At 33.4% G+C, this 14365-nt stretch overlaps 2 protein-coding genes across 2 annotated transcripts; one reads left to right on the forward strand and one right to left on the reverse strand.

Moving 5' to 3' along the window:
• Window positions 1-343: 343 nt before the first annotated feature.
• On the forward strand, window positions 344-2161 carry LOC124825585 (transcription factor PIF1-like). The gene is made up of 2 exons (XM_088115163.1): window positions 344-954; window positions 1044-2161. The coding sequence occupies exons 1-2, from the start codon at window positions 887-889 to the stop codon at window positions 1822-1824; spliced, it is 849 nt and encodes a 282-aa protein (XP_087971289.1). The 5' UTR covers window positions 344-886; the 3' UTR covers window positions 1825-2161.
• A 1799-nt stretch (window positions 2162-3960) lies between these two features.
• On the reverse strand, window positions 3961-8147 carry LOC124825586 (26S proteasome regulatory subunit 4 homolog A-like). The gene is made up of 6 exons (XM_047298234.2): window positions 7625-8147; window positions 6459-6704; window positions 5372-5541; window positions 4984-5200; window positions 4736-4876; window positions 3961-4254 (listed from the first exon to the last, which is right to left on the reverse strand). Exons 1-6 carry the CDS (start codon window positions 8105-8107, stop codon window positions 4171-4173), a joined length of 1341 nt encoding a protein of 446 aa, XP_047154190.1. The 5' UTR covers window positions 8108-8147; the 3' UTR covers window positions 3961-4170.
• Between the last annotated feature and the right edge of the window lie 6218 nt (window positions 8148-14365).

The following is a 14365-nucleotide window of genomic DNA, read 5'->3' on the forward strand; positions in this document are numbered from 1 at the left end:
TTTTATCCGTTGTATTCATGACAAATATTTTTATCTAACTCTAAATTTATTACAGAATCAAAGTACACTTTGTTTATTTGTGTTTACTAGTTATTTGTAAAATCCTATCAATTAGAAACGAATTTTCAAACTCAAATTTTCTTTTAAAATTTGTTTTCATAATAAAATGACAAGGGAATATAAGAAAGCCAGCAATTGCATGTTGGATTTGGCTGCTTTCTTTCCAGCATAGTCATCAATGGAAACAGATTATTATCATTATTATGAATCATGTTTAATGAGGACAAATTATCATGAATAAGCAGAGAAACCAGTAGACTAAACTGGCCAAGAGTCGTTATCTCCCTGTCCCTTCCAATTAATATAAAATTTATGAATTACTTATAAATACAGACATTTGCTACACTCTAATTCCATACTAAACTTCATCATTAATTAGCACACATTACAAAAAAATTAAAAATCAAGAAGCCAAAGGATCTCACTCAGTATAAAGAATTTATGAAAAAGAAATTGGTGAGAATATATAAAAATAGTTGTTTGTCTGTGATGATAAAAAGAAAAGGCAGAAGTGAATAACAGTGAAAAATCCCTTTCGTCCTTTAGCTTCGCATCTTATCTCTGGTGTGGGTATGTATTTGTGAAGTGTTGCTAAAGCCACAGAGAGAAGAGCAGGTAGTAGGCAGCCAAGACACCAACCACACCATGTTCTTCTGCAACCAACCCTAAATAACTAAAATATCACAACCTCCAACTAAGCTACAACTGTAACTTCTTTCTCCTTTTTCACCTTCACCGACTTCCCTTCATTCTTTATATTTTCACTTCTCTTCTCACTTTCAATATCACCGATCACAATTACTCCGTTCCAGATTTCGATATTCAAATGGACGACAATAACCAATACCCCATTCTCACGCCTTCAGGATTACCTCGCCAAAACAAACCCTCTATGTATCTAACTTATCCCTTCGCTCTTCACAATTTCTTTTTCCATTTTTTCTTTAATTAATTAATTACTTCACCCATGAAAATTGAAACAGTGCAGAGGACGACGTCATGGAGCTGCTATGGCATGACGGCCAGGTTGTGATGCAGAGTCAGAACCACCGTTCTCTAAGAAAACCGATGCCGCCGCCCAGAAACTCCCACGATGCCTCCGCCGCCGGTCCCTCCGAGGACAGGGAGATTCGACCGCAGCTCGACAATTTCAATCAACATCTCTTCATGCAAGAAGGCGAAATGGCTTCCTGGCTACACTATCCAATCGACGTCGACGACGTACCTCCGTTGGATCAGGCTTTCTGCGCCGATTTCCTCTACTCACCGCCCACCGTTAACAACAGCACCGCCATGCAAACTCTCGCCACGTCTCAGCTTACAGACCACCGCCCCATGTCCGCACCGCCTCGACCTCCAATTCCGCTGCCGAGACGGCTGGAACCGAAGACGCCGAACTTCGCGTACTTCGCGCGGCACAACACGAGAGCCGCCGAGGAGAGCGTGAAGGCAGCCGCGAAGGAATCCACAGTGGTGGATTCTTGCGAGACGCCGGCCGCAACGGCAGCGGCGGTTTCGAGAGTTTCGGAAACTTTGAGGAACGCGGCGGAACCGACGGAAGGAGGCGCCGGCGGTCCGGTGCCTTCAACGAGTGCCGGTGACGGAAGGAGCACGATGATGTGCGACGTGACTATGGCATCGTCGCCGGGCAGTTCGAGTACTAGCGGCGAGCCAGTTCAGGTGGCGCAGGCGGAAGAGCGGAAGCGGAAGGGTCGGGAGGCGGAGGAATGGGATTCTCAGAGCGAGGTGAGTGAATTGAATTGACTCTTTGGCTCTCACATCAAATCATAGTTACAGTTTACAAATTTCGTGTACGTTGGCATTTGCTATCGTGCGCCGGGTGGGTGACGCGGGTTTACGTGAGCACTCCCCTTCCTGCTGCATTCATTTCGGTGCTGTGGCCGTGCGCACTTCTGATACCGTCACTTTCACCGTCGTGGCTGCGCATGTCCACGACACGTGTATGGATGGCATGAATGTCTAACTTTCGTGTTCATGGAAATGATTGAAGATATTTTAAAATTGGATTTAATTTAAATAGATTCGCAATACTAATCTTTTTAACATTAATATCTAATCATAAAATTATTTTATTTGAATAGTTATTTTAAAATTTATATTTAAAGTAATATATTTATTAATGTAATTGTCTATACTAATAATGCATACAAATAACTCTTTATAATAATTTTCTTTTCAATGATTACTATAGAATTCGTAAACTGGGCTATCTATTAGTTGGTACCTGGTCTCTGTTACTCGCTCTCGTTGCTTCCGTACAATTAAGCCGAATAGCGTTCTGGATTAAGTCGCGTCGCAAGAAATCAACAAATGCTCCACTCTAACAATGGGAATTTGTTGCTTTCTTTACTTCCCTTGATCGTATTAATGCTCTGAAGAATTTGGTAGTGTAACATGTTGGAATGTTCTTAGGCCCAAGAAACTGTGTGCTAGTCTTCTCAGGTGTAGACTCACTCCCTAGACTTTCACTTCCCGACTATACTGCCCCTGCATTTTCTTAATATGCCTGTTCACATTTATTTAGTTATGTTAAAAAAATTTGGCTACATAGAAATAGACTAATTTCACGTTGGTGTTTCTTTCCATGTCTCTCTTTTTTCTTCGTAAATCTCCAAAATTACAAATATAACTTCTGAGAATAAAAAATTAAATTAAACAATTATAAACAAATAACAAAAATCAATATAATTTCAAACAACAACAAAATTATTTTAATAACAATTATTAAATATTGAAAATTTATTAAAACATACAACACATAAAATTAATAATTAAAATTAAATAACAAAACATACAATTTGAAATAACACTAAAAAATTACTTTAAATTGTTTAAAAAGAACAATTTAAAATAACAATTTATTATTTTAAATTGTATGTTTTTTATTATTTAATTTTAATTGTTAATTTTATGTTTCATTTATTTTAATTAATTTGCAATATTTAATCATTTATTTATTTATTTATTTATTTTGAAATTGTATTGATTTTTGTTATTTTGTTCGTAATTGTTTAATTTAATTTTAGTTTTTTTTAGATATTGCAATTGTATTTTGTGATTATTTTTTATTTGAAATTTTGTTAAATTTTGTTAAATTTTGTTAATTGTTTTTTTTTCTGTTTTGTTTATTTTATTTTGATTTGTATTTTGAAGCACATTTGTAATCAATTTTTGAAAGTCGATTAAGAAATCATCAGTTTTTAAAGTCAATTAAGAACTAATCAATTCTTAAAGTTGATTAAGAAATAATCTGTTTCTAATATCCAATTAAAAGATTGTTAGTTTTCAAAAATTTGTTAAGAGTTCATCAACTTTTGAAAGTCAATTAAGAAAAAAAAAACGTAAACGTAATCAATTTTTAAAAACTATTGAACTCTTAACAGAGAATTAAGGAATAAAGGGAGTTCACGTTTAGTGGAAAGTCTAGTATGATCTTACATAGACAGTGCAATTAATGATGTGCAATTAATGATGGTCTTATTTATCCACTCTGATTAATAGTTACATAACGAAAACTGGATATAAATAAAATGAAATTGGATTGAAGAAAAATAAAGAAATCATGACTAGATATATAAGAATGAATAAGAATAGATAAAAAAGATACAGTAAATTCTTTAATTTTTTTAAGAAAATATTTCGTTTTTTCTTTATCTCCTTGCGTGAGGATGGCTGTTTTAGTAGATTCAAAACCCTCATCATGCACTACGTAATCCGTGATGGGGATTGCTCTGTAGCTAGGACCGACAATTGGAACGCAATGTTAAGTGAATAATATGAGGATTGGATTTGTTCATCAGGTGCAATTCCCAATAACCAGGAGCTTGATCGTGTTACTCGACTGGATTGAGCAACTCCTACTTAAGGTAGCAGCACATATTGGCAGAAAAGCATACATTGACGGGGAAGAAATGGCGGGAAATTTTCCCATTTGTTCTAAATAAAAGAAAACTATACGTGACTATAGTTCGGTGAGATTAAATCCCATGACAACTTCGATCCATAATCGACCGTAATTCAAACAAAAAAAAATCGTTCACAGCACAAAAGACTATAATAAAGAAGGCCGGGTATATGATAAAAGAGGCTTCACATATAGAGTCCTTCTGGCACCCCTTCTTTCTTCTTAAACATAACTTTATCCTTAGCCTTCTTAAAGTCGGCATGCGTCACCTGAAGATCAAACAAAATGGTCATGAGGGTAAACAAAAACAAAACATAGAAAATTGAATATAGATAAGCAGAAGACCTCAACCTGTAAAATAAGAAACACTTCAAAATACAATACAATTAGGTCCAGAATTACAGTGATCTCCCCTCCCTCCACATAGGCTTGGGATGAGAATAAGCAATCTCTCTAAATTACAAGAAATATATTTAAGGAAGATTGTTTTCCAGTTCCATTTTCTCAATATTCCCACCTCAACTCCCTCCAATTTTTCTTGCAATTTCTTTAATGGTGTGTCTAAACTTACAATATCCAGCCAACCAATGCAATATATTTTCTTATGTTAATATATGAATTTGAGCCATCAAATGAGCTTATCCATACTAATAACTTAGTAATTCCTAACAGTAACAGAGTGTCATAATATATTTCGACAGGGTCACATTGTTTTGGCCATAACTATACAAATATAAAGATAATTCTAACCTTCATTCGGCGTTCCCGTAATGCAAGTAAGCCAGCTTCAGTACATATAGCTTTTATATCAGCTCCAGAGAACTCATCCTTAGTCATAACAAATTCTTCTAAGTTGACATCATCAGCTAATGTCATCCTTGATGTGTGAATCTAAATTTCACAGGTATAAGAACTGTTAGTCATTAAAGTAAAATATGCATATTTAAGATATAACAGTGAAACCTGAAATTACGTTTTCACAATACTAGCACACCTACCTGGAAAATGCGTCTTCTGGTTTTGATATCAGGGAGAGGAAACTCAATCTTCCTGTCTATTCGACCAGGACGCAGCAGGGCTGGATCAAGGCTTTCAATTCTGTTGGTTGCAAGAATCACTTTCACATCTCCTCTTGAATCAAAACCATCTAACTGGTTCAGCAACTCCAACATAGTCCTCTGAATCTCACGTTCTCCACCTGAGTGGGCATCATACCTGCAAAGCATACAAGAGACATACTAAGAATTGTCTAAGATATCACTCTTCTACCTGTCCCACACCCTACACCCCCTCTCCAAAGATAAGTATAAAAGAAAAAAACTCAAGAGAATAGAGGATAGATAACGTATCAGTAGTGATTCCTGAAGCTAATATTCAATAATTTACCTCTTCGTACCAACAGCATCAATTTCATCAATGAAAACAATAGATGGGGAAAGATCATCAGCAACCCGGAAAAGTTCCCTTACAAGTTTTGGACCATCTCCCAAGTATTTTTGTATTAATTCACTACCAACAACACGTAAGAAGGTTGCTGATGTTGAGTTTGCCACGGCCTGAAAGTAAAAAGGCTTTGTTAGACCAAACTGAATAACAATACCAAAGTTGACACTGATACAAGGATCAACAAACGCATCATAATTGCATACTGATAAAACTATAATTACAGTAAACATTATGCAAAACATCAAAAATATTTAACAGATAAAATTTACTTCAAATTTTGTTAGTTTCTGTTTCCAAAAGCGAACAGCAAGTTGCTACTTATTAACCAACTTTTGATTTAATTAAATGATGTTTGACGCAACAAAGAATAAACAACTTGACATAGGACTATTAAATTCTAACACAATATCAATTTAACTTTAGCCGAATAAAAAAACGTTTAAAAAGTGACTATTTTTTGAATGAAGAAAACTTTGAAAAAACGTACTTTATATCTTTCAGGATTAGTTTCCATATTTCCTCGTTTACCTAGGATTATGATCTAGACAAAAACATGCCAGTGGTTCATATCTTGTGACATAATACATCAAAATGCTTGGAAAATATTATTCAGTTTCTATTCTCTCAATTTCCTCCCTTAATTCCTAGAACTTAAATTCTATCAAGTTCATCAATCACGGATTAATAATTAAACATTAAAAAAAGACAATTCTTCTGCAAAATGATTATGAAAAGCTGAAGGGTCTAAAACAAGACATTTACACGTTGTCCTCCATTATCTGTAAAACCGCTGACTAATAAAGAACAAATAACAGAATTTAAGAAAACAGAAAAATAATGAATAAATAAATTTTGCGGACAGACATTAAAAAACACTCTATAACAAACCATATAAACCAGATAATCAATAAAACCTCATTTTCAGAAAGTAGAGATGAACAGAATTTCAAACCCGGTAATTAAACAGATAAAATGAGAAGTTGAAAAGATGTTTAGATATCACCCTATAAGACAAAAAAATGCACACCTTTGCAAGTAATGTCTTCCCAGTTCCAGGTTCTCCATATAAAATGACTCCCTTAGGAGGCTTGATACCAATGTCTTCATACAGTTCAGGATGTGTCAGTGGAAGCTCAACTGCTTCTTTAATTTCCTGTATCTGGGCATCTAAACCACCAATGTCAGCATATGATTCCAAAGGTGCCTTCTCAACCTTCATGACAGAGACCATAGGATCAACTTCATCTTGAAGAAGCCCAACGACAGAGAGAACCTGGTAAAGAACCATACATGATAAGATCAGAAGAAGCATTACCATTCTTGAATCCAATCAAATATCAAATGTGTAAGAAAAGATAACTGATTGAAACATAAAAAACGTCATGTCAACCTCCCATGTCCATTTCTTCCAAAAAGACAGACAGTCCAACAAAAATACCTTTTCACAACTTTTCTCACCTCTTTATAGTTTCCGGTGTCATGGATTACAACTTGCCATGACTAGATTATACCAGGCAACAGCAACACATAATAACTCCTCAAAATGTTGTCCACAAGAACAGAAAAACCTTCAACAGCTCTTAATAGGATAGCATGCCCATTAACTACTTCAACAAGCATTATCTATGAAACTTTTAGTCCTTCCGAATACTATTCGTGTTCCAAGTACTCAAAACATGATTAATTTAAATGTATTAACTGACCTAGTGTATTCCTTGATTAACTAAATATATTTTTAAAACAGATTATAAACCAGAATAGAAACCCCGTTGAAAGGGGGTTTTCGCCAAAAACATAATCAAATTCAAACATACACCCAAACAAGTTTTCAGCCAGAGGTGAAATGTAACAGTTCTATCCCAATTAAAGACGCAATTATATGTTCAGAATTCCGAACATCCCGAAGGTTGTGTACGGAATAAGGACAGAGATTCTTTGAAAGAAGACTGCTCTGCCATGAAGAGCAGTTCAAAGATCTTAACCTTTATTCACCACCAGATTCTTCTATTCACCTACAACACACACCATTTCCACGCAACAAACCCCCACTTCGCCTACCTGAAACACACAATCTAACCACTAAACCCTATCCCCCAAATCCATCACAAAAAGAAACAACATTCAATCAAAAGGCCATAAAAATTTAACCAATCAGGAGCAAACAAACAAAACCCTATCACACCCTAACCCTACCTTGTTATGCATCAGAATGGCGCATCCAGGCTCGAGCTGATCCTTATCGACGAAAGACAAGATACCAACGTAGTACTCAGGACCCACCGAGGACGAAACAATGGCGTGATTCTCGTCGATGAGTTCTTCGAGGTTGCCAACACTCATAGGCGAACCCCTGAGATCATCGACCTTGGATCTGTCTTCCTCGGCCTTCTCCTCCTGCGGCTTCAGCCTCTCCTGGTTCGCCACGAACTCCTCCTCCATCAAAAGGTAGTCCTTTATGCGCTCCAGCTTTAGCAGCCGCAGCTTGCACTTGGAAAGCGGCGTCACCGTCGGCAACCGCGCCGCCGCCTCCGGCCCCTTCTGCTTTCGCTGCTTCCGCCCTACTCGAGCCGGCGGCGCCGCTGGCTCAAACTTCTTCTCCTTCTTGTCACCGCCGTCCGGCTTCCGGTCCCCCGGAAGACCTTGCCTGTTCAAACCGCCGGGTGTTCCCTGACCCATGTCTTCCCAATTTCGCAATACGAGAAAGCAAGAGAAAAAGTTAGAATGAAATATATACGTATACTCGCTCCTTGCCTTTGTGAACAAGTTAAACCATTAATTGAACCAAAAAGCCCATTAGTTCGTGAAACAAATAATCCTGAATTGTTTCCTGCACCCCCATTGTTTCTTCCCTCACCCCTAAAAATTGTATATTCCAATTTTACTCATAAATTTATATAAAATATGATAAGGTAATTTTGTCACCTTACTGTGTCCCCAAACCTATCTTTCTTTACCCTTTTGTGGTGGGGTGGGGTGTAAGGTTTGAGAACTTTAAGTAGGATACGAATGGTACAATTCAAAATGTATTTTTGGATTTAAAAATATGTTTGAATTAAGCATTCTCGAACATCTTTAAAGCATTCGTTTTGGACTGAGTAATATGGAATAGGGTGAGCAGAAACTTTCAACTAGTCCGAAACCATAAAACCCAAAAAGATAAAATGGATTCGGATAATTTTTTTCGAATTTAGATTAAAAGAATCAACTTATATAGATAAACACAGTTATAAACAGATTGAGTATGAATATCAAATTATTTTTTTGTGGGTATCCAACCTGGGCAATATCACTACTTATAAAAGTAAAATATTCTCTAAACCCTACTTTCTCGACGTACCACTTTTCTTTTCTCTCAACCTTTACTTTTTTCTATGGCCATCGTAGTGTCTTCGTTTCTACTCAAACTAAACCTTTACCTTAAGAGCAATAGTTCCTTTATCTTTAATGGAAATTACTCTAATAAATGGAATTAGCGTCTTCTCGCCTGTTTTTACGTCTCAGATGAGTGTGCGTGATGGATAGCTGTGACGGTGAATATATCTGCTCTGATTTGTGTCACACGTGATAGATATGCTCTGATCTATGTCGTAGGTGGTGGCATGGTAGTGGTCTCCATAGTGACGTGATGATAGAGAGAAGCAAGGACAATGCAGAAGTTGGAGGAAGCCATGGTTGTAGTGTGATAGATTTTCTCATCTTTCTCCATGTTTGTCTCAAATATTTCTCATTATAGATAACCTTTCATCCATTCACATTTAACTAGATCTGAAATGACCTGAACCTGCCTAATTGTTGCTCAGCCTAAATCCAGACTATACTATCAGATATGTAAGACATTTTGAATTAAACATTCCAACACATAAACATATTTTTTGGATTATTTAATATGATTTAATCCAAAGAAAATTTTCATATCCTGGATCATGTAATCTGATATATGCAGATTATGTTTTGACTTATTACATGTGGCTTTCTTTGTCTTTCTTCAAATTCCTTTTTGATTTAATTATTGAGATAGTCCCTATTTTCAGTGGCCTTTTTTAAATAGGTCCCTCATTTTTTTTTGTCTCAAATGGATCTTTATTTTTGAAAAATTGAATCAATTAAGTCTTTGTTGTTAGTTTTGTACTAACACTGATAAAGAGGGTGCCACATGTAAAGCTCACATTGTGACGTGTAGCAATGACAATGTGACATGACAATAATAGTGTTATGTGTCACTGTCAGGAGCCATGTGTCATTATATTTGTCTTAATTTGATTTCTATATTTTTATTTTGTCTCAATTTGTTCCTTGTATTTTATTTAATTATTTTTAAATTAACCAGTTTTGTTCCCCTCTAAATTCAAACAAAATTCAATAAAGTGAGATTTCACGTCATTAATTTGTTCATTGTTCTTTTTAACTCTTATATATATTTAAAAACATAATTAACATTTATATAATTAACTAAGTATAAATTTAAATAAACTTAATTTTGTTAAAAATCTTTAATAAAAATACTTGCATATATTTATATACAAATTAAATTTTGTTTAAATTTGAAGAGGGAAAAAATTGTTTAATTTTTTAAAAAATTAGGACTAAATTGAGATAAAATAAAAATACTGGAACCAAATTAAAACAAAATAAAAATATGGGACCAAATTGAAACAAATGTAGTGATATGTGACCTGATAGTGATAATTTTTTTTAAAAATAAAAACAAAAAATGAAAATAAAAATAAAAATAATTAAAAAAAATATTTAAAACATTTTAAAAAAACCACGAGCCGACACGTGGCACCTTTTTAACGATGTTAGTATAAAACTAATGGCAAAGACCTAATTGCTTCAAAATTTTAAAAATAAGGATCCAATTAAGACAAAAAAAAAGTGATGGACCTATTTGAGAAAAATCACCTAAAATATGGACTATCTGAATTATTAAACTTTCTTTTTTACCTTTCTTTTTCTTTCCACTGATTTTTGCATTATTTTGTGGTGAATTCCGATGCAACGAATTAACATTCAAAGATTCAAATACAAATTTAAAATGTTGCTATTGTGGTTTAAGTTTCTACATGTTGAGCATTACTGAAAAAACTCCAACACTTTAGCATTTGAAAACTATAAAGAAAGAAAATCTCTTCTTAGTTAATATGTGTGAATTTGCTTATTATCTTAACTACTAAATTAACTACTAAAGCCTAGTGTAAGCATGTTATTTTTTGAAAGGTGAATTGTAGAAGTTGACCAATAAAACTAAAAAATCATAACAATAACAAATGACACTTGATCATAAAAATGGTTAAGCAATTGCACTTTTCACATATGCATGGCTAGGTATAAAATAAATGCTTAAGATTTTTATGCTTGTAAAATATTGTAGATGCATATATAAGGTGTGATTACAACCATTACGTAGGATAATTTCCAACCATCTTCCCATCCATCCTTCACCCACGACTCTTCAACATAATTGGCTTTTTCTTCGACTTTATTTCTTCTACGAGTTATACATTCAGAAGCATAGTGTCCAAATTTATCACCATTGTAACACTTGATGAGTGACTTGTCATACCTTAAAATAAGATTTTCTCTCCCACAATCTCTTACAGAGCTTTCTCCTTTTTGGTTATTGTTGTTAGGCCTCCATCTTGTCCACGTATATATCCTTGCGTTTGTCCTTGTTCCTGTGTATAAGTTCGTCTTGATTGGTTGCTTACATTTTCTTCTTTTCTTGAATCAACTTGTGCCTTGAGGCCTTGCTCCACGATCTCTTCCTTCTTCTTTTTCTTTTTTTCATAAGCTTGCAACAAACCAAGAAGTTGCTCTATTGACATTGCCTTTAAGTTTTTGGTTTTTTTGGTAACGATGACAATATATTCAAACTCTGGATCTAATGATCTAAGGATTTTTTCCAGAATTCTTACATCATTTAACTTCTCTCACCATTTCTTTTTAGTTTATTAGTAACCGTTAAAATTCTTGAAAAGTAATGAGAGACAAGTTCATATTTCTTCATATGCAAAGTTTCAAACTTTCCTTTTAAAGTTTGAAAACATACCTTTTTTACTTGATCAACTTCCTTGTAAGAGATTTTAAGCTTCTCCCATGCTTCTTTCGCTAACTTGACTCCATAAATCTTCTGAAAGTATCTTCGTATAATCCTTGATAGATTAGACATAGAGCTTTTTTGTCTCTCTTCCTTGAGTCTTTCAAACTCTTCTTTTGAGCTTGAGAAAGACGATCTATATTCTCTGGCTCGGTGTGACCCTTCTCGACCACCTCTCACACATTATACGAACTAAGAAGAGCTATCATCCTTAAGGTCCAATTGTTATAGTTTCTTTTTGTGAGTATTGCGACGTACTTGAAAGGGGACTTTGGTATTTGCCATTTCTATGATGATCTTATGGCTCTCGAGACCACTTTGTTGGAAGAAAACTTTAGAGGCTTGAAGGAAGTGTTTAAAAATTGAGAGATGCAAAAGATTTTGAGAAAGGAAAAGAGTTGTTGTAATCTTGAGTGCTTCTAATATTTGGCTTGATACTAGTGACAACATCCTCCATCAATGATTAGGATGTCGCCACCACAATATTAATCTAAGAACTATAATTCATTCTTAAGAGGTGTCTAAAATATTTTTATGATTCTAGACATTGATTGAACCTATTTAGAGTTTATAAATAAACATTTTTTAAATATTTTTATACTTCACTCTAGAATCTTTTAGAAAGAATTTTTCTAAAATTCTATTTAGACATTTTTTAATCTTAAACTTTTATCTTAAAGACAAAAATACAAAATAAATTTATCATATCAGTACCGTATTAGATAGAGTTTGGGAGAATATTCTATCCTTATTGGTTGGTAAAAACGATGCGAGATAAAGAGGATTGAACTATACATGAATCCAAGATTAAGTTCTGAAAGATAATATTATAATACTTTTCTCATAGAGTAATTTGAAATAAACTTTCAATTCAAAGTTTCATCTCAACTTGTATATTCCAAAACATATATTTACGTTCTCGAATGTCTAATCCATATTTTATCACCGAAGTGTATTCTAAATTTTTTTAATTTAAAAGACGTTTCAGAATGTTTAATTTAGAATATGTTTCTTAATCTAATAATACCTCTTGTCACCTACTTACAATCCTGATATGACTAATTTTTCATATTTTATTTTAACTTTATAAGTGTAAATTTAGGATATATGATTCTAAGGGATGAAGAAGAAAAAGGTGGTACAGGAAGAAAAGCCCCAAATAATACCATATGTAGCCCAATAGGTGAAGAAAAATGGCATGGGCCTAAATGGAATCAAGCATTTTCTTTTCTTTTCAGAGCTTAAGGTGAGTGCCAAAAAGGCGTAGCATTATACGCAACTCTTCATTTTTTATTGTTGGAAGGATGAAATCTTAATATACAAACTGAACAACTTCTAAAACCAATCTATAAGTAATTTCACAGTTTAACTTTTAATCGATTTTTATCAAAAAAATTCAATTTAATTTTTTAATTTAATAAACTAATTAACATTAGTTAACTTTCTTAATTGTATTACATTATCGTTTTTTATAATTCTATTTTTATATTATTAATTAATTGTATGAAATATTTGTAAAATATATGAAGACGTAGGCAGAACAAAGTGCATTAACATACATATATTCAATACAAATTGTCCCATATAAGTTATAAATATCACTGTGCAAAATATAAATTAGGCAATTGAAGGTGTGTCTTCTTATATTTAATCTATAAGGAACAAATGTGATCCATTTTCTCATCAACATAAAGAACTTAATAATGATTTACATAAATAAATCAAAAGTTAAAATAGACCTGTTATCCAATTACACGTCTTATTTTGTAGATAAATGTATGGATTAATTACTCATTTTTCATTATTTTGATTGAAAAGTTACATGTCTACTTCTATTTTTATTTTAATCAGGTCTCAATTCTTGAAAAGTGGATTTAAATAGGGTTTTTTTTGTTAGTTTTTACCAATATTGTTAAAGACATATTAGATATTAGTTAATAGTTTTTTATTTTTTTTAATTTTAAGATTATTTATTTAAAAACAAAATTGTTGTCTATGTGTCATGTCTATGAGTATCACGTGGCAGAGTATGGAGTGTTTGATTTAATTTAATTAACTTTTTTTAATGCTGTTATTATCTAAATTAAAATCAAATTTTTTATTTGTATAAGTGTTATAATATTTTTATTAAAATAATTAAAATATAAAATAAATATTTGTATTAACATTATTTTAATTTAATACATTATGTTTCAGTTGCGGGTCGAGTCACCAAACATTTTCACAATTTGTCCTCCTCCACCGCTCGGTCTTGCTTCCTGGTCTCCTGTCTTGCTTTCCCGTTCGGAGATGTACCTGTTAAAGGTGCTCGGATGCCAAAGTCAGTAGGTGAACCATTCGATAATTCAACGTAACAATAATAAATGCACAGTAAATGCAATCATCTACCTCTTACCTTTAACTTATATTTATAATTTTTGGGCGTGGGTCTAGGATTATTGATACTTTAATCTCAGCCCAATCACGATTCAATACCCTTAATCATGATTTACCTTAATCTTCTTAGGATTAGTTGTTATCTGCTGTAGAACTCACCGTCCTTATCGGGCGTCATTCTTTATCGTCATGTAGGTCGTCTGGTCATACTGTACACATTAAAAATTCAATTTTAATATCAGTATAATATTATATAAATAATAAATTTAGTTTAGTATAATATTATATAAATAATAAAGTTAGTTTTGTAAAAGATAAAGTTATATCATTTTTAGAAAGTTTAAGACTCAATTGTGTGATTGGAATAGCACAAAATACAATGTTAACAAAGGGGCTACTAATTCAAGTGGAAGGTAGTGGCTACAGTGGGAAAAAGGAAATAACACAAATAAAACGATGAC

This window comes from Vigna umbellata, chromosome 5 (assembly GCF_029865625.1).
Source record: "Vigna umbellata cultivar VRB3 chromosome 5, Vumbellata_1.0, whole genome shotgun sequence".
Taxonomy (NCBI): domain Eukaryota; kingdom Viridiplantae; phylum Streptophyta; class Magnoliopsida; order Fabales; family Fabaceae; genus Vigna; species Vigna umbellata.

Coding starts and splice junctions, on each gene's coding strand:
- LOC124825585 (XM_088115163.1), top strand. CDS start 887: ATGGACGACAATAACCAATACCCCATTCTCACGCCTTCAGGATTACCT. Junction 955..1,043: donor CGCCAAAACAAACCCTCTAT/GTATCTAACTTA, acceptor AAATTGAAACAG/TGCAGAGGACGACGTCATGG.
- LOC124825586 (XM_047298234.2), bottom strand. CDS start 8,107: ATGGGTCAGGGAACACCCGGCGGTTTGAACAGGCAAGGTCTTCCGGGG. Junction 5,201..5,371: donor GATGCTGTTGGTACGAAGAG/GTAAATTATTGA, acceptor TATGCTTTGCAG/GTATGATGCCCACTCAGGTG. Junction 4,255..4,735: donor TACGGGAACGCCGAATGAAG/GTTAGAATTATC, acceptor TTTGATCTTCAG/GTGACGCATGCCGACTTTAA.